General features: G+C 38.6%; 2 protein-coding genes across 2 annotated transcripts in view; one reads left to right on the forward strand and one right to left on the reverse strand.

Annotated features, from left to right (window-relative positions):
- The window catches only part of STK24 (serine/threonine kinase 24), a 39,577-nt gene extending 24,087 nt beyond the window's left edge, over positions 1–15,490 (forward strand). Inside the window, 7 exon segments of the mRNA XM_031557786.1 lie at positions 4,053–4,238; positions 5,336–5,359; positions 5,361–5,482; positions 7,625–7,748; positions 9,604–9,672; positions 11,028–11,164; positions 12,557–15,490. Of these exon segments, the coding sequence (XP_031413646.1) occupies positions 4,053–4,238; positions 5,336–5,359; positions 5,361–5,482; positions 7,625–7,748; positions 9,604–9,672; positions 11,028–11,164; positions 12,557–12,593 (699 nt within the window). The 3' untranslated portion in view covers positions 12,594–15,490.
- Positions 15,491–19,371: 3,881 nt separating this feature from the next.
- FARP1 (FERM, ARH/RhoGEF and pleckstrin domain protein 1) overlaps positions 19,372–21,852 on the reverse strand; it is a 189,735-nt gene continuing 187,254 nt past the window's right edge. Inside the window, exon 27 of the mRNA XM_010728654.3 lies at positions 19,372–20,843. Coding sequence (XP_010726956.1) covers positions 20,762–20,843 — 82 coding nt within the window. The 3' untranslated portion in view covers positions 19,372–20,761. The remainder of the gene's footprint in view (positions 20,844–21,852) is intronic.

A 21,852-nucleotide genomic window follows, 5' to 3' on the forward strand; every position in this document is an offset into this window, starting at 1 on the left:
TGAGCATGGCCTGCTTATGTTACCAGCATAATTTATGCAAGGACTAATATTCCAGTATATTGATTTCCACTGTAAACATTTTCAGATATTAACATATAGTTACATCTCATCTGTATCCAAATATATTTATGAATTAAACATTCTAGTAAACAATTTTCAGAATTGAAGACACAAACTTTTGAGGAATTTCCTCGTGTGAAACACTCAAAATATTTTTGGTTAGAACAGTTTATTTTTTGTCTTCTCATTATTTTCGCATTCATGTTGACACTCATTAAACTTTAAAACTACTGTGACAGTTTAATATAGCATTATTATTTATTTTTTAGAAAGCATGCTATGCGAATATATTTATGTAATATCTTTATCTTTTGTTTAGGTAGAGAAGCATTTTTTTCACTTGGACACAATTCCTATATTTTTGAAAATACTATTTTAATTCAGGATTTAGCAAATGCATACAATTTATGTATTTATGTTAAAATATGTGAATCTTGACAATTCAACTCGCAATTTATGTTCCTAATATTGTAGTTTCAAGGTAAGGTGGGGCTTTTGGACTGCATTAAGCATAGTCTGATACACCATGTGTTTCTCACACGGGATTTGCTCATTCTGTTTTTACTCTGTTCAGTCCCATTTTCGAACTGTTGTATTATTTTTATCTCAGATCATATATTAGTAATTATATTTACAAGGCACTCTAATACTTGTATTTAGTAGCAGAAGATAATAGTTTTGAAATGGATAGTGAAGTTTCAGCACCTTCTATTGGACTTCAGGAAATAATGATTCACACTCGTATATTTGAGAACATAATATTTCCAGATATGTTCTGTAAGTTACCTGTAATATCTGCTCTTTAAAGAGTTTAGTAGTTAGTCTGAGAACAGTACTTGATGGCAAAAAATTGAACTTCATTTTTCATTTTTTCTTGTAGTTTGCTTTTAAGGCCCAAGTAATCCATAGAGATAATAAAAATCTGACTGCTATGGGAAATCAGCCATGGGAAAAGCAGTGAAAAGTCAAACCATGACTGTAATAGTTCTATTAAAATTACAACCTGTTTCATTATTTTGTTTCCTGTTCTGTATTTATCTTTCCCCATATAATGTATTTCATTTTTTCCACATTATTTGCTCTTTGATTTTATGTCCACATAAGATCCTTCCTTCCTGTCTAATTTCTCTTGTTTTGTCAATTCTTATTTCTTCATGTTTTTGATGCCTTTCTTCATCTGAAAGTCATCTTTTACTTGCTTTAGGTTTCCTATAACTAGTTCTCTGTCCTTTCTACTATGTTGTTTCTAATATGATAATTAAATATTTAATTTTTTTTTTCTTGCACTAAACCTGTTTCTTTCCACTATAGGAGTTTCAAAGTCTAAAGACTAAACTTTACTCATTAGAGCAAGGAAAAGAAATTCTTTATGCCAGTAGTGCAGAGAATGAATTCCCAACTCCCATTTGAACTTGGAAGAGTAATTTTTGTTCAGGATTTAAAACTGTAAAAATTTTAATGTGGGGTAAACATAACGATGTAAGGTTGTTCGAATGATTGCGATGATTCATCATTGGGATGATGAATCCAAAGAAGACCACTTGGCATTGTCCCCCCACATTTGGAAAAGTGATTTGCACCTGTTGTGCCTGACCTTTGCTTGTCACAGACAAGCAGGTCCTGGAAATGCATAGATGGATACACATGAAATCAGTACTTGCATCTGTTGCATCTGTTTTGATATCCTTTCTCAGGAGACAGTACAGTTCCAGAGCGAATTTGTTTTAATATTCTTGGTGCTTCCCACAGGAAGCTGCAACTTCAAAGAGCTATTGTGTGGGCCAGGTTTGTTGGACTTTGTTGTTCATTTTCAGTGGAGAAAGATCACTTCAAGTAGAAGGCAGTAGATACCTAAGGAACTAGGAAAAAAGAAGTATGCACACATAAACAGAGACATATATGAACTTGTTTTTTTATAAATATATGCATATATATACATGCTCTCCCTGGGACTGAAAGTCTGACAGAAGAAAGTTATCCATTTTTATGACCTTAACACATTTCTTTTGAGAAACTGGGGTTTAGAGTAAGGTGGAAATAATGCTCAGTTGCTAACATGAGGAATTCTCTTTGCAGGCGACATTCTTCTTCCATAACCAAGAAAAAATTTTCTGTTAGAAGAAAGTTATTCACAATTAGACTCAGGCTTGAGGAGAACTTAGCTGATAATGCTGTTATTAAGAAAAATGGAACTTGAAGTTTGTTTACATATGTAATTCTCTGTGTTCAATTTGAGATTTTTTTATTATTTATGAAATATATAATTAATATATATATGCAGCCCTAAACAGTTCCTCTTCACTCACTACAATTGCCTTCTGGCAGGCAAGGCAGAAGGTTGGATCCCATGAGTTAGAGGGGACCTGCTTTGATAGAGAAGCAGTGGTTCAGTGATCTTGCAGGTCTTTTCCAACCTTAATGATTCTATGATTCAGTGAGTGGGCATGATGGGGATGGTTGATGGTTGGACTAGATGATTGTAGAGATCTTCCAATCGTAATGATTCTGTGACTCTGTAACTGTACTGATAAATGAAGACTCTATCTAGCACCTGGAAATATATCTGTTTATGGCACAGCAATGTTCCAAATGCACTGTTTGGAAATCAAGTCAGGCACTGACTTGAAATTACTTCAGGTCTGTACTTGAGGATAAGTCTGTTCTACTTTTGCTTCAGAAGAAACAGGAAAATCAAAACATACTTATTTTTAAATGGTACCCTATCATTGGTTGGGAGAGCCATTTGTGATTTGTTTTTTCTATCCTGTATTTCTGAGGAGTTTATTCACCTGTTCTTTTGATTTCTGTGTCTGTTTTGTTCTTAGAATCATAGAATCCTTAGAGGAGGAAGGGACCTTTGAAGGTCATCTAGTCCAACTGCCCTGCAATGAATGGGGACATGCACAGCTAGATCAGGCTGCTCAGGGCCTGATCCAGCCCCTCCTTGAACGTCTCCAGGAACAGAACAACAGTCTATACATCTATAGACAACTTTTCCAGTGCCTCACTTGTCTCACTGTATTCAGCAAAACATTAAGTATTAGGATGCATTACTTCAGGCAGATTTGGCAGTAGGATTTGGATCTAGGGAGTCTGTGTTCCCTAAAACAAGTAGAGCATTTTGACAATGAAAACCTGTAAAACAAATAGATGTAAATAATCCATCCTAACAAACCAGTATGCATATGGTCACATCCAGTAACAATATGAATTCAGCTCATCACTGAAATTAAATGCTAGGAATCTTAACGCCGGTCTCAGCAGTGTGATTTGATTTACCTTTCTAACATGGCAGTGAGCCTTTGGATTTGCATTGTCTTCGTGTATGACTTAGAGGAGTTTCATTTAGATGAAGCCATCTTGGCTGTCAGGAGCTTTACCAGGAAGATCCGGTAGAAAAGCATTTCCCGTGTTTCAGAAGCTAGGACCAAGTACTTGGACCATGTATTTAACTGGTTGAAATCTTGAGTTGAAAAAGTTGAATAATACTGTTCTAGACCATGTTTCTCTAGTACATGAATAAGAACGATATATAAGATGGTGTTAAACCCCAGAAAGAAATGCATTCTAATTTGTTCCGTTTCTTAAAGTTGTACTGGTTGATGCTTAGTGAAGAAAAACCTTTTCTGCATGTTTTGACATCTTTTATTCCAGTATCATTTCCTGCCTTATATTTGAATGATAGACTTCAATATGGTTAGGTGCTGGTTTGTAACAACTTTACCACTATATTTAAAAAGATTTGTGTCTCAAGATCAGTTGTAACTGATAGAAGTTTGTTAGCTCTAATAGTAAGAACTGCTTTATGCTATAGTATAAAAGCAACTGATGAGCTCCGTGTCCTTTGCTTTATGTAGATAACCACACGATAAGACCATTTTTACAAGAACAATTTAATGAAGCGATTTACAATAAAGATTTAAGATCTCTCTTTGACATCAATATTGTTTCCTCTTTCTCTGATGCAATCATAACAGGATTGTTTCTTGCAGGCAGATATCTGGTCATTAGGCATAACAGCCATAGAACTTGCAAAAGGAGAGCCACCTCATTCAGAATTACATCCCATGAAAGTTTTGTTCCTCATCCCTAAGAACAATCCACCAACGTTGGAAGGAAACTTCAGTAAATCCCTCAAAGAGTTTGTTGAAGCCTGCTTGAACAAGGACCCAGGCTTTGTGAGTTTCAGCATTTTTCAGTGTGTTGTTGGGAACTTGACTGGTTTACGTGAATTCTTTATGGGAAAACCTGTTTACAGGAGTTTAAAGGAAGCACTTGTATCAGCGATTTATAGAGAAAGATCTAACTAGAAGTTTCATTGTGCTCTTTTAAGATTCAATTACTTTTTTCTTTATTGGTAACAATAATATTTATTTGCAATTGTGTTTTTTAAAAATAAGAAAACTGTAAGCTTACTTCATTATCTTTCTTGGGATTAACAGTATTGATCATAACCAGCGTGCAGGCAATTTTTTTTGTGTGTTCTTTCAATTTTACAAATTACGTCCAGAAGTCTCTGCATTATCCGATCACTGGAATCCATTATACAAGCATAAAGCTTCCACATTTTTAAATTATGTTTTCCTTTGCTTTTTTGGGGTCTATTTCATTTTAAAATATCCTTTACCTTTATTTGCTCTAGAGAAGAGATTTGTCTGATTTCTGGTGATTGAATGTTTTTCAGTTATTTCTTTAAACATGGGTAACTGTATGTTACTTTTGGAGACTTTTGAAGGTCCAGGTGCTTCCTTTCTAGATTTTATAAATAGATTATCACATTTAATTTCTTTTTAACCCGTTAAGTTCTTTTTTACTTGAAGAGATTTTTGCTGTATCTAACCTTAATGCAGAAACTGGATTAAAAGGGAGTTATTTTCTTGTGGACTTTTGTTTTAATGTATGACCCTTAAGAGGTAGGTCTGTAAAGGATTGCAAAACTAGTCAGGAATCTTTCAGATGGAGACAACAATTCTCATAACCACAGGGATGTTAGAAAATTCTGCCGTGAGTGAAGCCCCAGGCTCCCCATTATTTAAGTATCAAAGGAACACAAGTTAGTATATTGTTTGATACTTAGGAAAAGTTTTATCATTTAGTTTCTACGTAAGAATAGACATAGTTCCACTTCTCTAGAATATGAGGTAGAAATCTTATTTGTAGACACTGTATGTCTTTGTAAGTACTCGTTTGCATCAAGTCTGGTCTACTTTTCTTAACCTTCTTATAGTGAGTCATTTTAACACTTTCAAATGCAGTATTTTTTTTTTTTTTTAAGAGACCTACTGCAAAGGAACTCTTAAAAACACAAATTCATTTTACGAAATGCCAAGAAAACTTCTTACCTGACTGAGCTTATTGATAGGCACAAGAGATGGAAGTCTGAACAAAGTCATGATGACTCCAGCTCAGATGACTCAGATACGTAAGTCTAATGAATTTTTAAAATTTTTATTTTAGCCACATAATTTTTAGCATGTATATTCCTGTGTTCTGTTGTTTAACTACAGTTTTTCAGGTTGGCAGCCATGGTAAGCTAATTAAATTAGCTTAATTTAAATGTTGCGAGGGGTTTTATGCAAATAACTTCATAACTGAAAACAATTCTGGCTCATTCTGTACAATATGCTCTTCTATGTAGAGTTTAGGGTCCTTCCTAGGCATAAGGCTGACTATGCTCCTGTCATGTAAGCAAAAGCTGGATCTCAGCCTGCACAGCCAGGTAGCAGTGTACATATACACTGTGCTGTGTGGGCATATGGCCATCTGAGGAGAGGTGCTGTCTCCTTGGTGGCAGGTTGGCCTTCATTTTAGCATCTGCAGTAAGTAAGCAGAAGCATATCCTTGTATATAGGAAAGGGTTAGTGGAATAATGCTTCCATGGCCATAGGGTTTTGAGAGCACAAGGCATAGTGTTTTTATGAGATAAATATCCTTCTAGGAAGGTTAGGCTGCTATAGCATGTTTGTCATTAAAGTTCAGATTTTTAGAGTGCTGTGATTTTCCCCATTCTATTTTTAACTTCTATTTGTGAAAACTGATGGAACTGCTTAATACGTTCAAGAATTAGTTTCCTTAGGAAATCAAGTTAAAATAGTTATGACTGTGTTAATAAGTTAACTTTGTTATTCTCAAATACTTAGGCATCATCAGATTGCAGACCTTCTAAAATGAAATGAAGGGATTGCTACTGTTTATTCATGAACTGGTTCAATTTCTAATTATAATTTAGCAAGCAAGCTATTCTCTGCAGTTCCAGTCTCTGTGCTAATGGCTAACATCAGGTGGATTGAGATATCTTGGCCAACATAGGTTGTAGGTTTGTCTTACATTATGAATGTCTTGATTCCTTCCAGTGATTACAGTTCCAGTCCTGCTATGGAAGCTGAATTACTGGTGCTAAAACTGATCTGAGATCAGTTGCCAACTGAAGCAGCAGGTTGTAGTTCATTTCTCCTGTGGAATATGAGACCAGCTTCGATGGCTTGGTATAGGAACTAAAGTGGTTCTTGAGCGCTTATGAGATGATTGAATTCACTGTCCAAGCTTGTTTTCCTTTCTGCTTCCACAGCAGCCCTTACAATAGAGGTGATAAAAAGATGAATTGATGTGGCATGCTGATCCAATGGAATGCTAACTTTCCAAGTTGATCAACTCTCTAGAGCTAATGCATACACAGAAAGTAATTTGCTTCTTTCAGTGACAGCCAGAAGTTCTATGTGACTTCAAGCAGAAATGTTCAAAATTTTTATTATAATAATTACATTGTTTTTGGCTTGGTATGGTACTTGATCTACTTTTTGTACAGAGGCCAAAAGACATTCTTTTAATTGCTGGTGGTTTTCTTGTAGATCACTCTTAATTCACAGATCATAAAAAACAAACTTAGAGATCTATAGCAGGGAGAAATGAAATGTAATTCTGTGACTGATTAGCATCAGCATAAATATTTTTGTTCTTGCAACTTATCAGGAGTTAGAGAATATAGTTTCTTTTAATATGCCATCCACTAAAAGTGGGCAGAGGATTTATTTGTGGTGATGTAGTTTGTTAAATCCATACTGTATCCCTACATGGTTAGCCATTTTTTTTTAAGTGGGAAGAAATTTGCCTACATAGTGGAAATGAACTGACTTTCACAAAGGTATTCTAAGCTAGAATCTTAACTATTTTAGTAGGAAAAAAAAAAAAAGTGGATTATTTTTCTTCTGTTCATTAATAATTTGAGAAAATATGCTGAAGCCAGTTTTTGGATAGAAATAATACATTTCACGTTACTTGTTTATGTAACTTGGGAAGTTATTTTCAATCTTTAATGCTTCTCTTTTTTTTTAAAAAAAAAGTTAATTTAAATTTATTGAAGTGTTTTAGTTTCATTTTCTAAATAAAAGCTTTTAATTTCCCAAAAAATAATTGCATTCTTTTTCACACTTGTCTTGATGCTCATTAGCTCATGTAATAGAATCCTGATTTTGGTCGTCAGTGGAAGTTTTGTGACCAATATGTATGTTGGATGAACCTAGGCAATGAGGTGTAGGTAACAAAACTTGTTTTCCTTTCCTCAAAGTGAACCAGATGGCCAGGCTTCAGGTGGGAGTGACTCAGGAGAATGGATCTTCACAATAAGAGAAAAAGATCCCAAGAATCTAGAGAATGGAGCAGCTCAGCCTTTGGAGTTGCAAAGAAATAAGGTGCTTGAAGTGTTGATTGTATTATACAAGGAGATAACTCTTTCTTTTAATTCAGTTAAATGATGCGGTATTTTTTCACAGGTCTATTTGTTATATATCTTTGAACTGTAAAATTTTCAGAACTTCTGTTGAAAATCTGTGTTCCACAGCTGCTTTGCCAAAGCATTTTGAGTAAATCTTAAAGTTTGGGTATTCAGTAAGCGTGTCTTTTATCTGTAGCTTGTGATGTGTATAAATGCTATTGACAAAACACTGGGGGAAGGCCAGATAGTATTTTATTTTCCAAATTTTCTTTTGGCTAGGTGAACTTAACCCCGTTGTGTGAGAGACTCATTGAATATTGGAGCGTGTAGGATTTGCTGAATTTGGCTTCATAGGATTGGTAGGAAGAGCAAGTGTAGAGTCTTACACCTGAGAAGGAATAACTGCATTCATTAGTACAGGTTAAGGGCTGAGCTGCTGGAGAGGAGCTCTGCAAAGAAGGACCTGGGTGTTTTGGTAGACAACAGGTTGGCCATGAGCCAGCAGTGTGCCCTTGTGGCCAAGAAGTCCAGTGGTATCTGGGAGTGCATTATAAAGCGTGTGGCCAGCAGGTCGAGGGAGGTGATCTTCCCCCTCTACTCTGCCCTGGTGAAACCACATCTGGGGTACTGTGTTCAGTGCTGGCTGCCCAGTTCAAAAAAGACAGCGAACTACTAGAAATAGTCCAGCAGAGGGCAACAAAGATGATGAGGAGCCCGGAGCATCTCCCTTATGGGGAAAGGCTGAGAGACCTGGGACTGTTCAGCCTGGAGAAGAGAAGGCTGAGAGGGGATCTGATCAGCACCGATAAATATCTACTGGGTAGTTGGCAAGAGGGTAATGGTGCCTAACAACAGAGCAAGGAGCAGGGGGTACAAACTGGAACACAGGAAGTTCTTTCTGAAGATGGGGAAGAGCTTCTTTACTGTGAGGGTGACAGAGCACTGGAGCAGGCTGCCCAGAGAACTTGCGGAGTCTCCTTCTCTGGAAACATTCAAAACCCACCCGGATGCTTTCCTATGTAACCTACTCTAGGGATCCTGCTTTAGAAGAGTCCAGAAGAAGGCCTCTAAGATGATCAGAGGGCTGGAGCACCTCTCCTGTGAGGAAAGGTTGAGGGAACTGGGCTTGTTTGGAGAAGAAAAGGCTCTGGGGAGACCTCATTGTGGCCTTCCAGTACTTGAAGGAAGCATAAAAACAGGAGGGAAACGGCTGTTTATGAGGGTGGATAGTGATAGGACAAGGGGGAATGGCTTTAAACTGAGACAGGGGAGGTTTAGGTTAGATACTAGGAGGAAGTTTTTCACACAGAGGGTGGTGATGCACTGGAACAGGTTGCCCAAGGAGGTTGTGGATGCCCCTCCCTGGAGGCATTCAAGGCCAGGCTGGATGTGGCTCTGGGCAGCCTGGTCTGGTGGTTGGCGACCCTGCACATAGCAGGGGGTTGAAACTAGGTGATCATTGTGGTCCTTTTCAACACAGGCCATTCTATGATTCTGTGATTCTATGATTCTGTGACTAGATGGTCTCCCGAGGTGCCTTCCAACCCCTATAGTTCTGTGATTCTATTATATATATGTTTGTGTGTGTGTGTTTTTTCCTTGTAACTTGAAGTTTGCATGTATTTGAGGTGCCACACTCTCAAACTTTAGTTCAACCTCCAGTCTTCACAGTGTTTTGGAACAGTCTGTTGTAAGATATTCTACATATTTGTCTATGCATAGAAACATTTTTCATGAAGTATAGCATGTTTGAGCTATTTTCTCTTGTTTAATTAGAAACAGAAAGCAATGAAAATGCTTCATCTTGGAATAATCTTTTTTTTTCTTCTAAGGAAAAGGACATCCCCAAAAGGCCTCTATCCCAATGTCTGTCAACAGTTATATCCCCTTTATTTGCAGAGGTAAGATATTGCTTTAGATGTTACTCAGTTCTAGGATTTATGTCTCTGAAAAACAGAAACATATGAGGAAAGACAACATGTTTCTACAACCTGTTTGGAACTTGATTTGTTACACCTTTTGTTGCAGCTAAATTGATTTTATGTCATGAAAACTTCCCCTTATCATTTTCTGTGTCATTCTATCTGTTACAAATTTTAAATTCTTCTCTGTTGCAGTATATGACTGTGGAGCAGAACAGCAAGAACTTAACATTTGAACTTCAGGGTTGAGAGCAGTATTTTGTTCCCATTCTCAATTTTGCCTTGTTTTATGTTTTGTTTTGTTTTGTTTTGTTTTTCCCAGATACTTAAATAACTATCATATGAAAGGGAAGATGGATATCTATGAAGATGTTATTTAAAAATGTTGATGGAACTTTGTTAATAAAAAAAAACAACTCTTCCCTCTCACTCTGTCTTTTCTATGAAAGATTTTTATTTAAATAGTGTTTTCAATCCTTGTAACTGTTACAGAAAGAATGTTAGAGAAACTGTTTTCCTAGAGAAAATGTCTTAATTCTGTTCTAATGAATGAAGTGGTGTTTCAGAGGATTATTACAGAGTTTTGCATGCTGCTTGGGAAGGATGTTGAGTGCACAAAAGCCATTACATTTATTTAATGGGGACAAGCTCTGTATTGGTTATTCCAAGTCCAGTATTAAATGTCATTCTCCTATGGAAACTGGAGGAACGCTTTGGGCAGGGATTTTTGCATTTTGGTGCTTTATGTATTACTCATTTTCTTGCCTTTGTTTCAGACATTTCTTTCAACTTCCTACCTGCCCATCTCTAAAACATTTTCCAGGTTGCTCTGCATCTCCTTTAGGTCTTCCTTCTCCCTTTCCCATACTAAAAATGAAGTGGGTCCTGCATCCTCCGTTTTCTACTGTCCACCCTCCATTTTTATACCTTCTTTATTTTTCATTTTCTCTTCACTACGTCCATTGTTACGTGTCTCCTAGAAATCACTGGGTTCTTATTATTTGTGTGTGTATTAAAGTGAATCTGTAAGCAACACATCTTGAAACCAAACAGCTGCAGCTAAATAGTGCTTCTTTCTTGGGACAGTGTCACAATACTTGAATGAAAAGGATGTGTGAATGACTGAAGTCTTGTGAAGACAAATGACATCCCAATAACTGCTGCACAGGCCAACTTTAGGAAGAAAAAGGTCTTTAAGATGCAAGAATGAATAACAAAAGTCAAACCCTAACATTCTGAACACTGACAGTCACTTTATACAAGTTTTTGCATTATACTGCTTATGGAAATATTATGAATATGATATTAATGTATCTCTTCATTTTCTATTTCAGTTGAAAGAGAAAAGTGAAGCATGTGGTGGTAACACGGATTCCATAGAAGAACTGAAGAAGGCTATTTATTTAGCTGAAGAAGCTTGTCCAGGCATTGCAGATAACATGGTGTCACACCTTGTGCAGAGGCTTCAGAGGTAATGGAACAATTCACTAAGGATTACAGATCTTACTCTACAAAACACTACTAAATTGAAATGATGATTTTTATTTTTTTTAGTAAGTGAAAAAACATTTACCTGCTTTCCATTGTTTAAAAAACCCCAAGCACCTAACCATATCAGCAGTTCTGATTTGCAGCTTCAGGTGATATTTCATATGGACATTGACATTGTTGGTGTGCTTATTTTGTATCCCATGAGACTGGACAGCATTTTCTTTTTGCAGTTCTTGCAAACAGAAAATCCACTTTCCTTAGTGCAGAGGATGTCGTGTGGCATTTCTGTGGTGCTGGAGGTGATCCTACAGTCTTACTTTTGCCACAGCAGATGCTTCCTTAGCATTTTATTTTTCGTATGTTTTTCTGATTATGTGGACTACCGCTGTTTTTTTCAGCCATAATATCTTACTGTCACAATGGAGGCAGATGCTTCCTCTTCTTTGAAAGAGAGAAACATTCACAGACAATGTCTGTTGGTGGGTCATGCGTAGGTGAAGTTTCTCTTAGGCCAAAGAAAAAGCCAGTATACCAGCATGCAGATGTTCCTTCAACAAAGTAAATAAATGAATGGCAACGTTGGATGCTCCTTAAAAATGAATTAGAACCATTCCAAAGCTTAGTGGGTATCTAGTCAACTTCTGAAAATATAGTTTGTCCTTATTTGAAAACTACAAGAAACATGATGTTCTGCTGCATCATTCAGTCATTTCTGGTATCCACTTGCAATAACCTCTCCACCTGTAAGTGAACTATTGAAAATGACTCTTCTACAACACATTTCTGTTGAGATTTTCATTCCTCCTATGATTGATTAAACCTGTATTTCCTAAGTTTGACTGTGTGGATTTACTGGGACCCTCAGAAGAACTGCCCAATAAATTGAATCCATTTACCTTTTCTCTTCAATTCTGATCTGTGATATTTTATAAATTTAATTGAAAGTTTAATATGATTAAAATGCGTCTTTTTCTTTGGACGATTTAAAAATCTTTTAAGAAATACAAGTTTCCTACCCCAGCAATATTTTGGAATGATTATGATGTAAATGTGCCAAGTAAGAAGGCTAGAATTGCTAAATTTTGCCCCTATTATATAAAAATATACCGTATTGTGTACTTCTCACTAACGTACTTGAATATGAGTTGTTGCTGCTGTTAGAAAAGCAGCAATGTTCTGATGAAGTGTATTTTATATATTGTTCAGATCTGTGGCTTTTCTCTTTCAAGTATTGCCGTACTGGTGAATGTCATTCTGGAAGGAAAAAGACCAGAACTTCAACAGCGTATAACAGAATAATAACTTTTAATTGCTGCTTGTTGCATAAAGTGCTCTGAAAGTCACAACAAAAACCATTTCTTATGCTCTTCAGATATTCACTAGCTGGAGGAAGTACTTCATCCTACTAAAGTACTCTTCTTCTGAGACAACAGAGATCCCATGGTGTCTGCACTGAAGAAGTGAATCCTGATGTTGTTCTGCCCCTTAGTCACCGAAATATCCTCCGGTGAAAGGACATTCTTCAACGTGCAAGAGTGACAGTGAAGTCTCTCAGATGGAGGCAGTCTTTTTCAGCTCCTTAAAGCTATAGTTTTTTTTAATGATAATGCACATATTCCAGGGAGGTGTCTTTTTGTAAAATCTGAGATGTATATTTAGGTTTGTGATAGAGAAATTGAAGATATTGAGAAACCTCAGGTATCTTGCTTTAAGAATTCCACTGGGAGATGGAATATGTTTGTTGGAATTGTGTACAGATCTGTATATAATGTCTTTTTTTAACTGAAAGCCTTTCGACGTGCATAAGGAATCACTGTGTACAAAATGGTAAAGTGCTTCTGTAGATAATGTTAGTGGGGTAAATATTTGACAGGCCATAACTTGAGTATTGCCTTGCCTTTATTACATGTAAATCTCGAACCATGTGATAAGTGAATCTTGGGTTGATTTTTTTTCTATGTGAAGGATTTGCCATTGGGAGATAGTTAATCCTGTACAATGGACCCTTCTATTTGTACCTCAGCAAAGACACAATTTTGCTCTGTTTCTCCGGTATTTCTTCCTTTTTATCTATTTTCAGAGTGTGATTTTCCAATTATGGTACTACTTCTGATTGTTTTAAATTTAACACACCTTCTTTCTCAAAGCTTTAAATTCAAATTGTTTTTTCCTGTAGGATGAGCTCTTTCATGACTTCAATTTTAAATTGTGCCAATGCAAGCTCTGAACCTTATGTGTTCTTCAGTTTTATTAATAGATATTCGTGAAGCTTGTCATGAAATTCAGACACACGCTTTTTTCCCACCTAAAACGTTTGAATGCTCACACAAATAAATTTTTATTACTTGCATTTATTCTGAAATACTAAGGTGTTGGCTCTGAGAGAGGCAGATGTTTCTCCTTTATGCCTGTTTTTACCATTTACGATCAGTGTCTCGCAGCATGAAAGAAAAATTATCCATTTATTCAGTTGGGTCTTGCTGCCTGAAGCTGTGAATCCCTTTACTAATAGATGTTGGACACGAAGGCAACAAAAACTGAGTCAGGAGGGCTGAATGCTGTCCTGTTACCTCCCAGAAAGAAGAAAATTTGGAACTCTAAAAATTTCCAGTGTTATTCTCTAGGATAGCTGGTTAAGCTAAAATTTCCTTAGAAATAATACCATCTGTTACACAGTTGATTAAGTGGCTTATTTTTTTTAACCTACCAGTATGACATTGAGTTTTTCCTTGGTTTGATTCACCAAGGCTGTTCAGGTGCTTGTCATTCTGTTTGCCTAGTTTTGGTGAGGGGAAAAAAAGAGGTGATTTTAGGTTTTGGACAGTCAGGCATCCTATCTGTTTAAATGTTTTATCATTATTATTTTTAATAAAGATAAAAGCTTTGAAAGAAAGGATTAAAATAAGTATGGGTATATCGACCTGACGTCATACAAAAAGGACCCAGTCTCTATAAGTACTCTGGGAGCTGGTGAGGGACTTCTCAGCACCAAGCTAGCCCTTACTGTATGCATATTAGTAGCCTTAATTATTAATGTAACGATTTAACGGTGTTAGAAGACGCTGCTAAGCTAACAGAGCTATGAAACTTCTGATCAAGTTGAAACAACTGTTAAAAGAAATGGAAATCTGTGCTCTCATTCTTGTGGCCGTGTTCTTAGACACAACACATCTGCCAACATAACCATGGCCTGGTTTTCCTTTACGGCCAAGATGAATTGGACAATACATACATCTGAGCAGTGGTTTGTAACTCTTCTTTAATTGAGTTCATTATATATGTTGTTTTGTGTGCCCCGAACGTGAAGGGTGCACTTGTGCTTGAGGAGATGAATTCAGCTCTGTGAATTGTGCAGCTGAATACAGGGCAATGGGAAATGCACCTTCTTGCATCTCGATGTTCAGCCACTCGGTAGATACACACCGTTACAGCATATGGAAATGAACTGTTGTATTGACATTCAAAATACAAATAGAAAAATGGAAGCATGTTAAGCACTTAAGATTGAAGTTAGCTTACTTGGAGATGCATGGAACTCAAGGATTCAGCAGGGATGTTAAATTCATAGTGGAAGTTCAAGACTTTCTCAATCAGAAAATTGTACGAAGCTCTACGGTACGCTATTATTTTTTTTTAAGAAGTAATAAATGCGTATATTTTTAAGTTGCATTTTTCTTGCATTCCAGGATTGTTTGTTGAGGAAGTACTGCTCCATTTGAGTAGATTGCGATGGAGTTTGCTGGGTGGGTGTCCCAGCTGGCTGAGGAGCCTAAGGAAAGGGAGGCATGCAGCAAGGCCTGCTGCCCAAAGGGGGCAGGGTGTTTGGGTACAGACGAGACCTTGTTTATGGTAGAGATGTGTATTTTTTTATGTAATATATAGATTATTTAAATATAACATATCTTAAACTGGGATTCGCTGAAAAAGTGTGCTGTATCTTGAATGTAAAATTACAATCATTTGCTATGACAAAGTATCGATGCTTTAAAAATAGGGTCTGTATTGGTAACAGAAGAGCTTTGTTTGAAAGAAGCGTGGCCTCGGTTTCTGGAGGAAAAAATAAGTGTGCTGATATTCCTGAGACTGTCTCATGCTAAAAACATGTCTGTGTCACAACATTGCACTGATGATTTCTCTGTGCGGGTAACACATCTTCACTCGGTCTCGAATATCCTGGGCACCAACTTGTTATCCCTATTTATGCAAACAGTTACATTGGTGGAACTGCTTACTTGTCAGAGACTTCAGGATTAGGCAGTAAACAAACTCACTGTTTAAAAGAATAAATAAAGTCAGTCGTTTGCACTGAACACTTGCTTTTTTGTAATTACCAGATGAGTAATCTGTTGTTTGAGCTTGATTTTCCTTGCGGTTGCACTTTGTAGTGGATCACCGGTTTACTGAAGTCTGATGGCACGGCTGCTACAGCACGGAACGCTCTCGGTATAGCGACAAAGCCTTCTTTGAGGTGCCGTGCCTTCCTTGCAGCCCCTGCCATTTTGTCTGTGTGTGTCCATGTAGGTAAGGACCCCAGTGGCTGTGGGTGGCTGAGCACCACTGTTCTGCACTCCTGTAGAGGTCAGGTGGATGGAGGGTATGGTAGGAGCATGCACCTGTATGGCTGTATGTTCTCACCCTGTTTGTCTGTCTATCGTACCTCCTCCATCTGCCTGTGCTTTGATGCACTTGTGAAGCCCCTGCTGTAACTCGTAATCCTTCTCGTGGCAGTATGTATTTTTTTAGCAGATACAGTGAGAGTCTGTAATGGTTTTACGTTATCCTTACTTGTAAGGAAACACACTTCTGCTTCAAAACTATCACCACGGGAAGACCATCAGAAGCATTAATAAGCACAGGCACAATGCACAGATCAGTACAATCACCAGTTATTTTTGTAAGTTGCTGGGAGGAGCTCAGAGCATAGCACAAATCTGCAAGCTTGCTCTTTTCAGCTGTATTGTGCAGATATGCCGGTGACTGCACTGAGCCTATGCAGTAGACAACTTGTATGTAATGGTTCTCTGCCTTTCTTTAAAGCATGATTACAGAGGACAAACGAAGCGCATACCTTGTTTTCTGTAGCATTGCTGCCTGTTGATAACCATGTATTTAAATCTTACTTTTGTCACTCGACACCAACATAATAAAGCTCCATGTAAACTACTTGACCTAGAAATAAAGAAGGAAAAGTGTAATGAAATCTGAGTGGTCAGTGAGATGAGGTTCGAGGGTCTCCTCCCCCAAGGGATGCTCTGGGGGCTCCCAGATTCAGGGCAGTGCTGGTAAGCAGAAAGTTTATAAATTGGTGTGGTTTTTAATTGTAATAATCTCAGAATCTGTACAAAACAACCCCTTGCTTCATCTGCAACGATGATTTCCAAGGAAGAATATTGAGAATATCTTGTGTTGGGGAATTTGGTGTGTTTAGTGCTCACAGATGGCTGGGCCATGTGGGGAGCTCGGTATTGCTGTTTCATTGTTAATGCACGCACACAAGTGAGTGATAGGGGTCTGTTTGGGTTTAATCTATGCAGCTTTACATGACAGCTTGTCCTACAGTAAGACAGCGTGCCAACTTCCAAATGGCAGCAACTTAAAACTGCTCTCTATTTTGCATCCTGCCCCAGGAAGCTGAAGAACTGCTCTCATCGAGTTGCACGAGCTTAACCCAAATAGTGCATCTCTAATTATCCTTATAATTGAATATCAAACTGACATTCACACTCCTACGTTTCATTGCTATTTTCTGCTGTTACAAAAATGCACAAGTGCCACACTGCCCTTTTCTCCTCCCCAGCTCTTTCTTGCCCTCAGGGGGTGGCTGGAGTTGTGTATCCATACATACAGAGTTAAGGCGGATGTTTCCTTTGAGGGGAAGGGCTGCATAACTGGTTGGAAGAGAAGAAACGGCCAAAATCAAACCTTTCAGGTTTTTCTTGTTTCTCCATTTTGTTCTTGGCTGGTACAACCATGGACTTTGGCCCCTAGTTTTGTTTTTGAAATGAGTTTTTTGTTGTGAGAGCTTTTCTTCAGAGACCTTTATTGAGATGTCCACAGTGCCACCGCGTGTCTCTCCCCGCTAGCTTGTCTGTCTGTCTCAATCATCTTCTGACAGATTTCAGCTCAATTTTACAAGGATTGTGGTCTTAACAGTCCTTAATTAAAATTTAGTGAAAATAAGTAAGCCTGAGTATGTAAATATGACTTGTCCCTTAATGAACAGCTGCTAGTTGAGAAATGATGGAGCTGCTCAGCCTTGTGGAAAAAGTGCTCCTTGGGAGCCCAAGCTGTGTGTGACAGTGAAGCTCCTGCTTTTCTCCAATGCCTTTATTACTTGAACCATGTGATCAGTCATTCGTGGAAGGCAATGGCAGAGAACAAACAGAGTAAATCACTTCAGTGGTCAGTATGTGTTTGTTCCACTGCTGACCCCAGAGTGTTGGGTCAGGAATCAGAGCCAGGAGCATCTCCAAGCCCCACTGATTTCATGGAGAATGCTATGTCATCACTCGGAGCAAAAAGTAAGTGGTTGGGTAGTACAGCTTTCCAGTACCCTGTGAGCTTAGTCCCACCTGTAGACTTCAACCAATTGGAAGAGCTGACTGTCCAGATAACTGCTTTTATTCTTTTACGGTTATTTCAGTTTTGGATTAACCTTACAAATAAAAAACTGGAAAATTGATGACAAATGTATGTACTCCCATCTAAATAAATTTAAAAAAAAAGGTTTGACTAATTACATTTAAAAAAACAGCGTAGAAAAGCTGTTATCTGACTTCCTTCTTAAGAAGCTCCTCTGGAAGATAGCATTGATGAAGACAGTATCTCACAAGCCTCCGTAATCTAAACCAAAATTCACTTCATCTCAAATTAGTGCATGGTCCTCCACAGAATTTGCATTAAAAATAATAATAAAAAAATAGTAAAAAAGATGTTATCATCACCAACAGTTGTAAAGGACAGATGTAGGGACAAAGCAGTCACTGGCATCTGAAATTTTAGTGGTGTGAAGCAGAGTCTTCTGCAGTACTTATATATTCTCTATTTTTTCTCTAGCTCATTTCAGACAAATGTCTTTTTAAGTCTCAATTTTAAAGTATATTCAGTAGCCAGCAGTTATCCTATTTATTTTTTCTCCCTTAAAAGGAGGAGGCATAGCAAAGCCAGATTGGATGGGGCCCTGGGCAGCCTGAGCTGTGGGTGGCAGCCCTGCCCATAGCAGAGGATTGGGATTGGGTGGATTTTAAGGTTCCTTCCAGCCCAAGCCATTCTATGATATAATTCTATGGCTTATTTTAGCAGATCTGAGCTACAGGAAGGGCAGACTGCCTAGGAATTTCATCAGTATTCTCAGAGCTAGTAAGTTGAAGCTTTAAGGAAAATATTTAAAGAAAAGAGCAACTGCAGCCAGTTACCAGATACATACAAGAGCTTCAAAAAGACCAAGGGACAAGTAGTCTGTACTCAGCGCTGGTGAGGCCACACCTCAAGTACTGCGTTCAGTTTTGGGTCCCACACTAGAAGAAGAACATCAAGGCCCTGGAGTGTGTTCAGAGAAGGGCAATGAAGCTGTGAGGGGACTGGAGCACAAGCCTTATGAGGAGTGGCTGAGAGAATTGAGGTTGTTCAGTCTGGAGAAGAGGAGGCTCAGGGGTGACCTCTACAATGAGCTGAAAGGAGACGGTGATGGCAAGGTGGGGGTCGGCCTCTTCTCTTGCCTAACTATTAATAGGACAAGAGGGAATGACCTCAAGTTGCACCGTGGGAGGTTCAGGTTGAACATTAGGGTATTATCGGATACTCCTTCTCAGAAACTGGTGAGGCACTGGCACAGCCTGCCCAGGGAGGTAATGGAGTCACTGTCCCTGGAGGTGTGCAGTAAATGTGTGGATGTGGCACTGAGGGACATGGTTAGTGGGCATGGTGGTGATGAGCTGATGGCTGGACTGGATGATCTTAGCGGTCTTTTCCAACCTTAAGGATTCTACAAGCCTACGAAATAGCTGGAATGCTCATTTCCCTGTGTCAGAGTGGCACAGAGTTGGCCACAAGAATGCAGCCTGTTCCTTGAAATTATACACATACACATATCCATCCTGCTCCTCACCTGGAGCTCTGATTTTGCTAAGGTATTCATTGGGGAGAGGAAACAGAAAGAAGGCTCTACTGTCTTGGAACAGCAAGATGTGTGATAGTATTGTGAGGTATTTTATTCCCTTTTGTTGTGAGCAAAGCTGTAAGCCATTTTATACATCACATACAGGTAAGCATTTAACACAGTGAATAGTCAGAAGAAGAAAAGTTGGGGGCAGGACTGTCCCAGCTTCATCTCCCATGCTGACATTCAGGTCCCTCTGCCTAGCACTGGGTTTCCCCAAAGGCCCTGAGTGGTGACAGATGTGTTTCCTGCATGCTGTTCTGCTAATGGACATTTGATACTGATTTCAAGGTGAAGTGTTTCTTAAAGCATCTCATCAGAGCAGGTTTCGTGCTGACACCCTTCTGAATAGGCCAACAGCTCATCCAAGAAGGGTGCTAGGTGATGTTAGGGCCAGATATACAAATCGGGCATTTCTGATGCTGAAACTCCAGCAGCAAAACAAGCCCAGGGCTCAGCAGCTGCCCCACACGCAGTGCTTTAGTCCACGTGTTACCAGAACACCCCACAAATTAATTACACAAAGCTGTGGTTCTTGGAGCATACAGGTTGGATTTTTTTTTTTCAAGTTTGTAAAACAAACAGCAGAACGTCACCACAGCCTTTAATTTCTTCTTGTACATACCATTCACAGTACATTAACAGCCCAAACAATATTGCACTGGATTATTTTAATTTTGTTTCATCTTGCAAGTAGCATTCACTTTCCCAAGCCAAGATGATCAGTTTGGTCAACTTGCACTGAGAAAAAGGTTCGACGGGAATCCTGTAACTTGTTTATACCACGTGGATCTGTAACCTCAATGGGAAATGAGAGTGAGCTGTAAACTGTTTCTTTGTTAAAGATAGAAAATTAGTAATTCCTTGTTGAGTACATTTAGAAAGACTGGAGGAAAAAAAAAATCTGAAAGTTACTTTGCTCCTGCTAGACTGCTCACTGAATGAAGAATTAGAGTCTGTACTGTGAAAGTCCATCTACATTTAAAACTCCAGCAGTCTACAGGTTAACATGGTAAAAAAAAAATAATATATTTTTTACGTAAAGAGAAGAAATAGTGTTTGCCTCACAAGAAAAAGTTTTCAGATCGTGGAGTCGGTTTGTTTAGGTGCAATCTCTGAGGCAACAAAATGTCTTTTGGCATTTGGCACTCTAATAAGGACAATATTTTAATACTGGCACAAGCTAGAAACAGCACAGAATGACAAAATACAAGACATGAACGAACCGCAGCCACGGGGATGGTGTAAGCTATTTTCAACATATGGAAAACTGAAACAGTTTTGCTGAGGAATTGCGGATGTTTCTGCAGAACCTTACTGGTTGGTTTTTCTCTTTCCTTTTACCAAATTTCAGTTTTACTAAGCTCCAGGGGGAAAAGTTTCCAATGTCCTGTAGAAAATTGGCAGCTGCCGTGGCATTCAGTAGGTGTGGGGCTCCCGGTGGCTCAGGGCGCGTGTGCGCAGGGCCGAGCTGGTGGCACTTCGGATCACCTCCATCCATCTGTGAGAGGGGAGAGAAAAGCAGAAGGGTGGCAAGGTCTTAAGGAAGGATTTCTTGAAAGATTTTCTCCTCCTGGTCAATGTCTGGGCTATTGGTTGTAGTCTGGGTTGTAGAAAAGTGTTATTTTCCATGCCTAGTGGGGGAGCATCACGCTTACTGCTGTATTTCCTATCCAAGTTAAGAGGCTAAAGTAAGATTTAAGGCTAAAGTTAAGATCCAAAAGTACACATGAAAGGAGGTTGAGAGAGGATGAATGGAGGAGAGGGGACCCAAAGTTCATCAACTTAACAGTGGTTTTACTTGTATTTTTTTCTTCTGGATGGTCCAAGTGACGGGCAGCTGAAAATAACCACTCTGTTCTAAAGCAAAACCATGTCACGTAGCTGCAGTTTCTGCTTCTTCCAGAACTGAGAAAGAACTTCTGTGTTTTCTTTCAATTTTATTCACTTACTTAACTACCTCTTTTCCCACCATATATAGTTTCAGACTGATTGACATGGCTACAACTGAACCACAGCTTTCTTGACTATGAGACTACAAATCTTTGTCACATTAGTGTTTCACACAAAAGGGCTGAATTAATTCCCAGTATGAGTAAGCTAAACCAGAACTGAGGAGGAGCGGTGTCCATTTCCCAGCTCTCTATCTATCTGGAATTCCGTGGGATGTGTAAGAACTGCATGCTGCAGCAGCAGAATGGAGTATGAGTAGCAGCATCTGTGAAAAAGCTGTGTTTTGTTTCAAATGTGGTGTTGCAGGGAGTTGTACAGGAGGGAGAGAAGTGACTCTGCTACTAAGAGATCTGTTTACATGCTACCTTGAGCCTGGCATACAGTGTGCCCTGTGCAGGCAGCCTCGGTACTTCAGAAGGGAGATTTTTTGCACACAACCCAGCTTTGCAGTCATTACTATCACAGTTGCTATAGCTTCTGGTGCTACCAGGCTTAAAATTTCTGTAAGCACTTTGAAGGGCACTGCCTTTCATTCTGTTGAGCTACAAGCCTGTGTT

The sequence above is a fragment of the Meleagris gallopavo genome, chromosome 1 (genome assembly GCF_000146605.3).
Source record: "Meleagris gallopavo isolate NT-WF06-2002-E0010 breed Aviagen turkey brand Nicholas breeding stock chromosome 1, Turkey_5.1, whole genome shotgun sequence".
Classification (NCBI taxonomy): domain Eukaryota; kingdom Metazoa; phylum Chordata; class Aves; order Galliformes; family Phasianidae; genus Meleagris; species Meleagris gallopavo.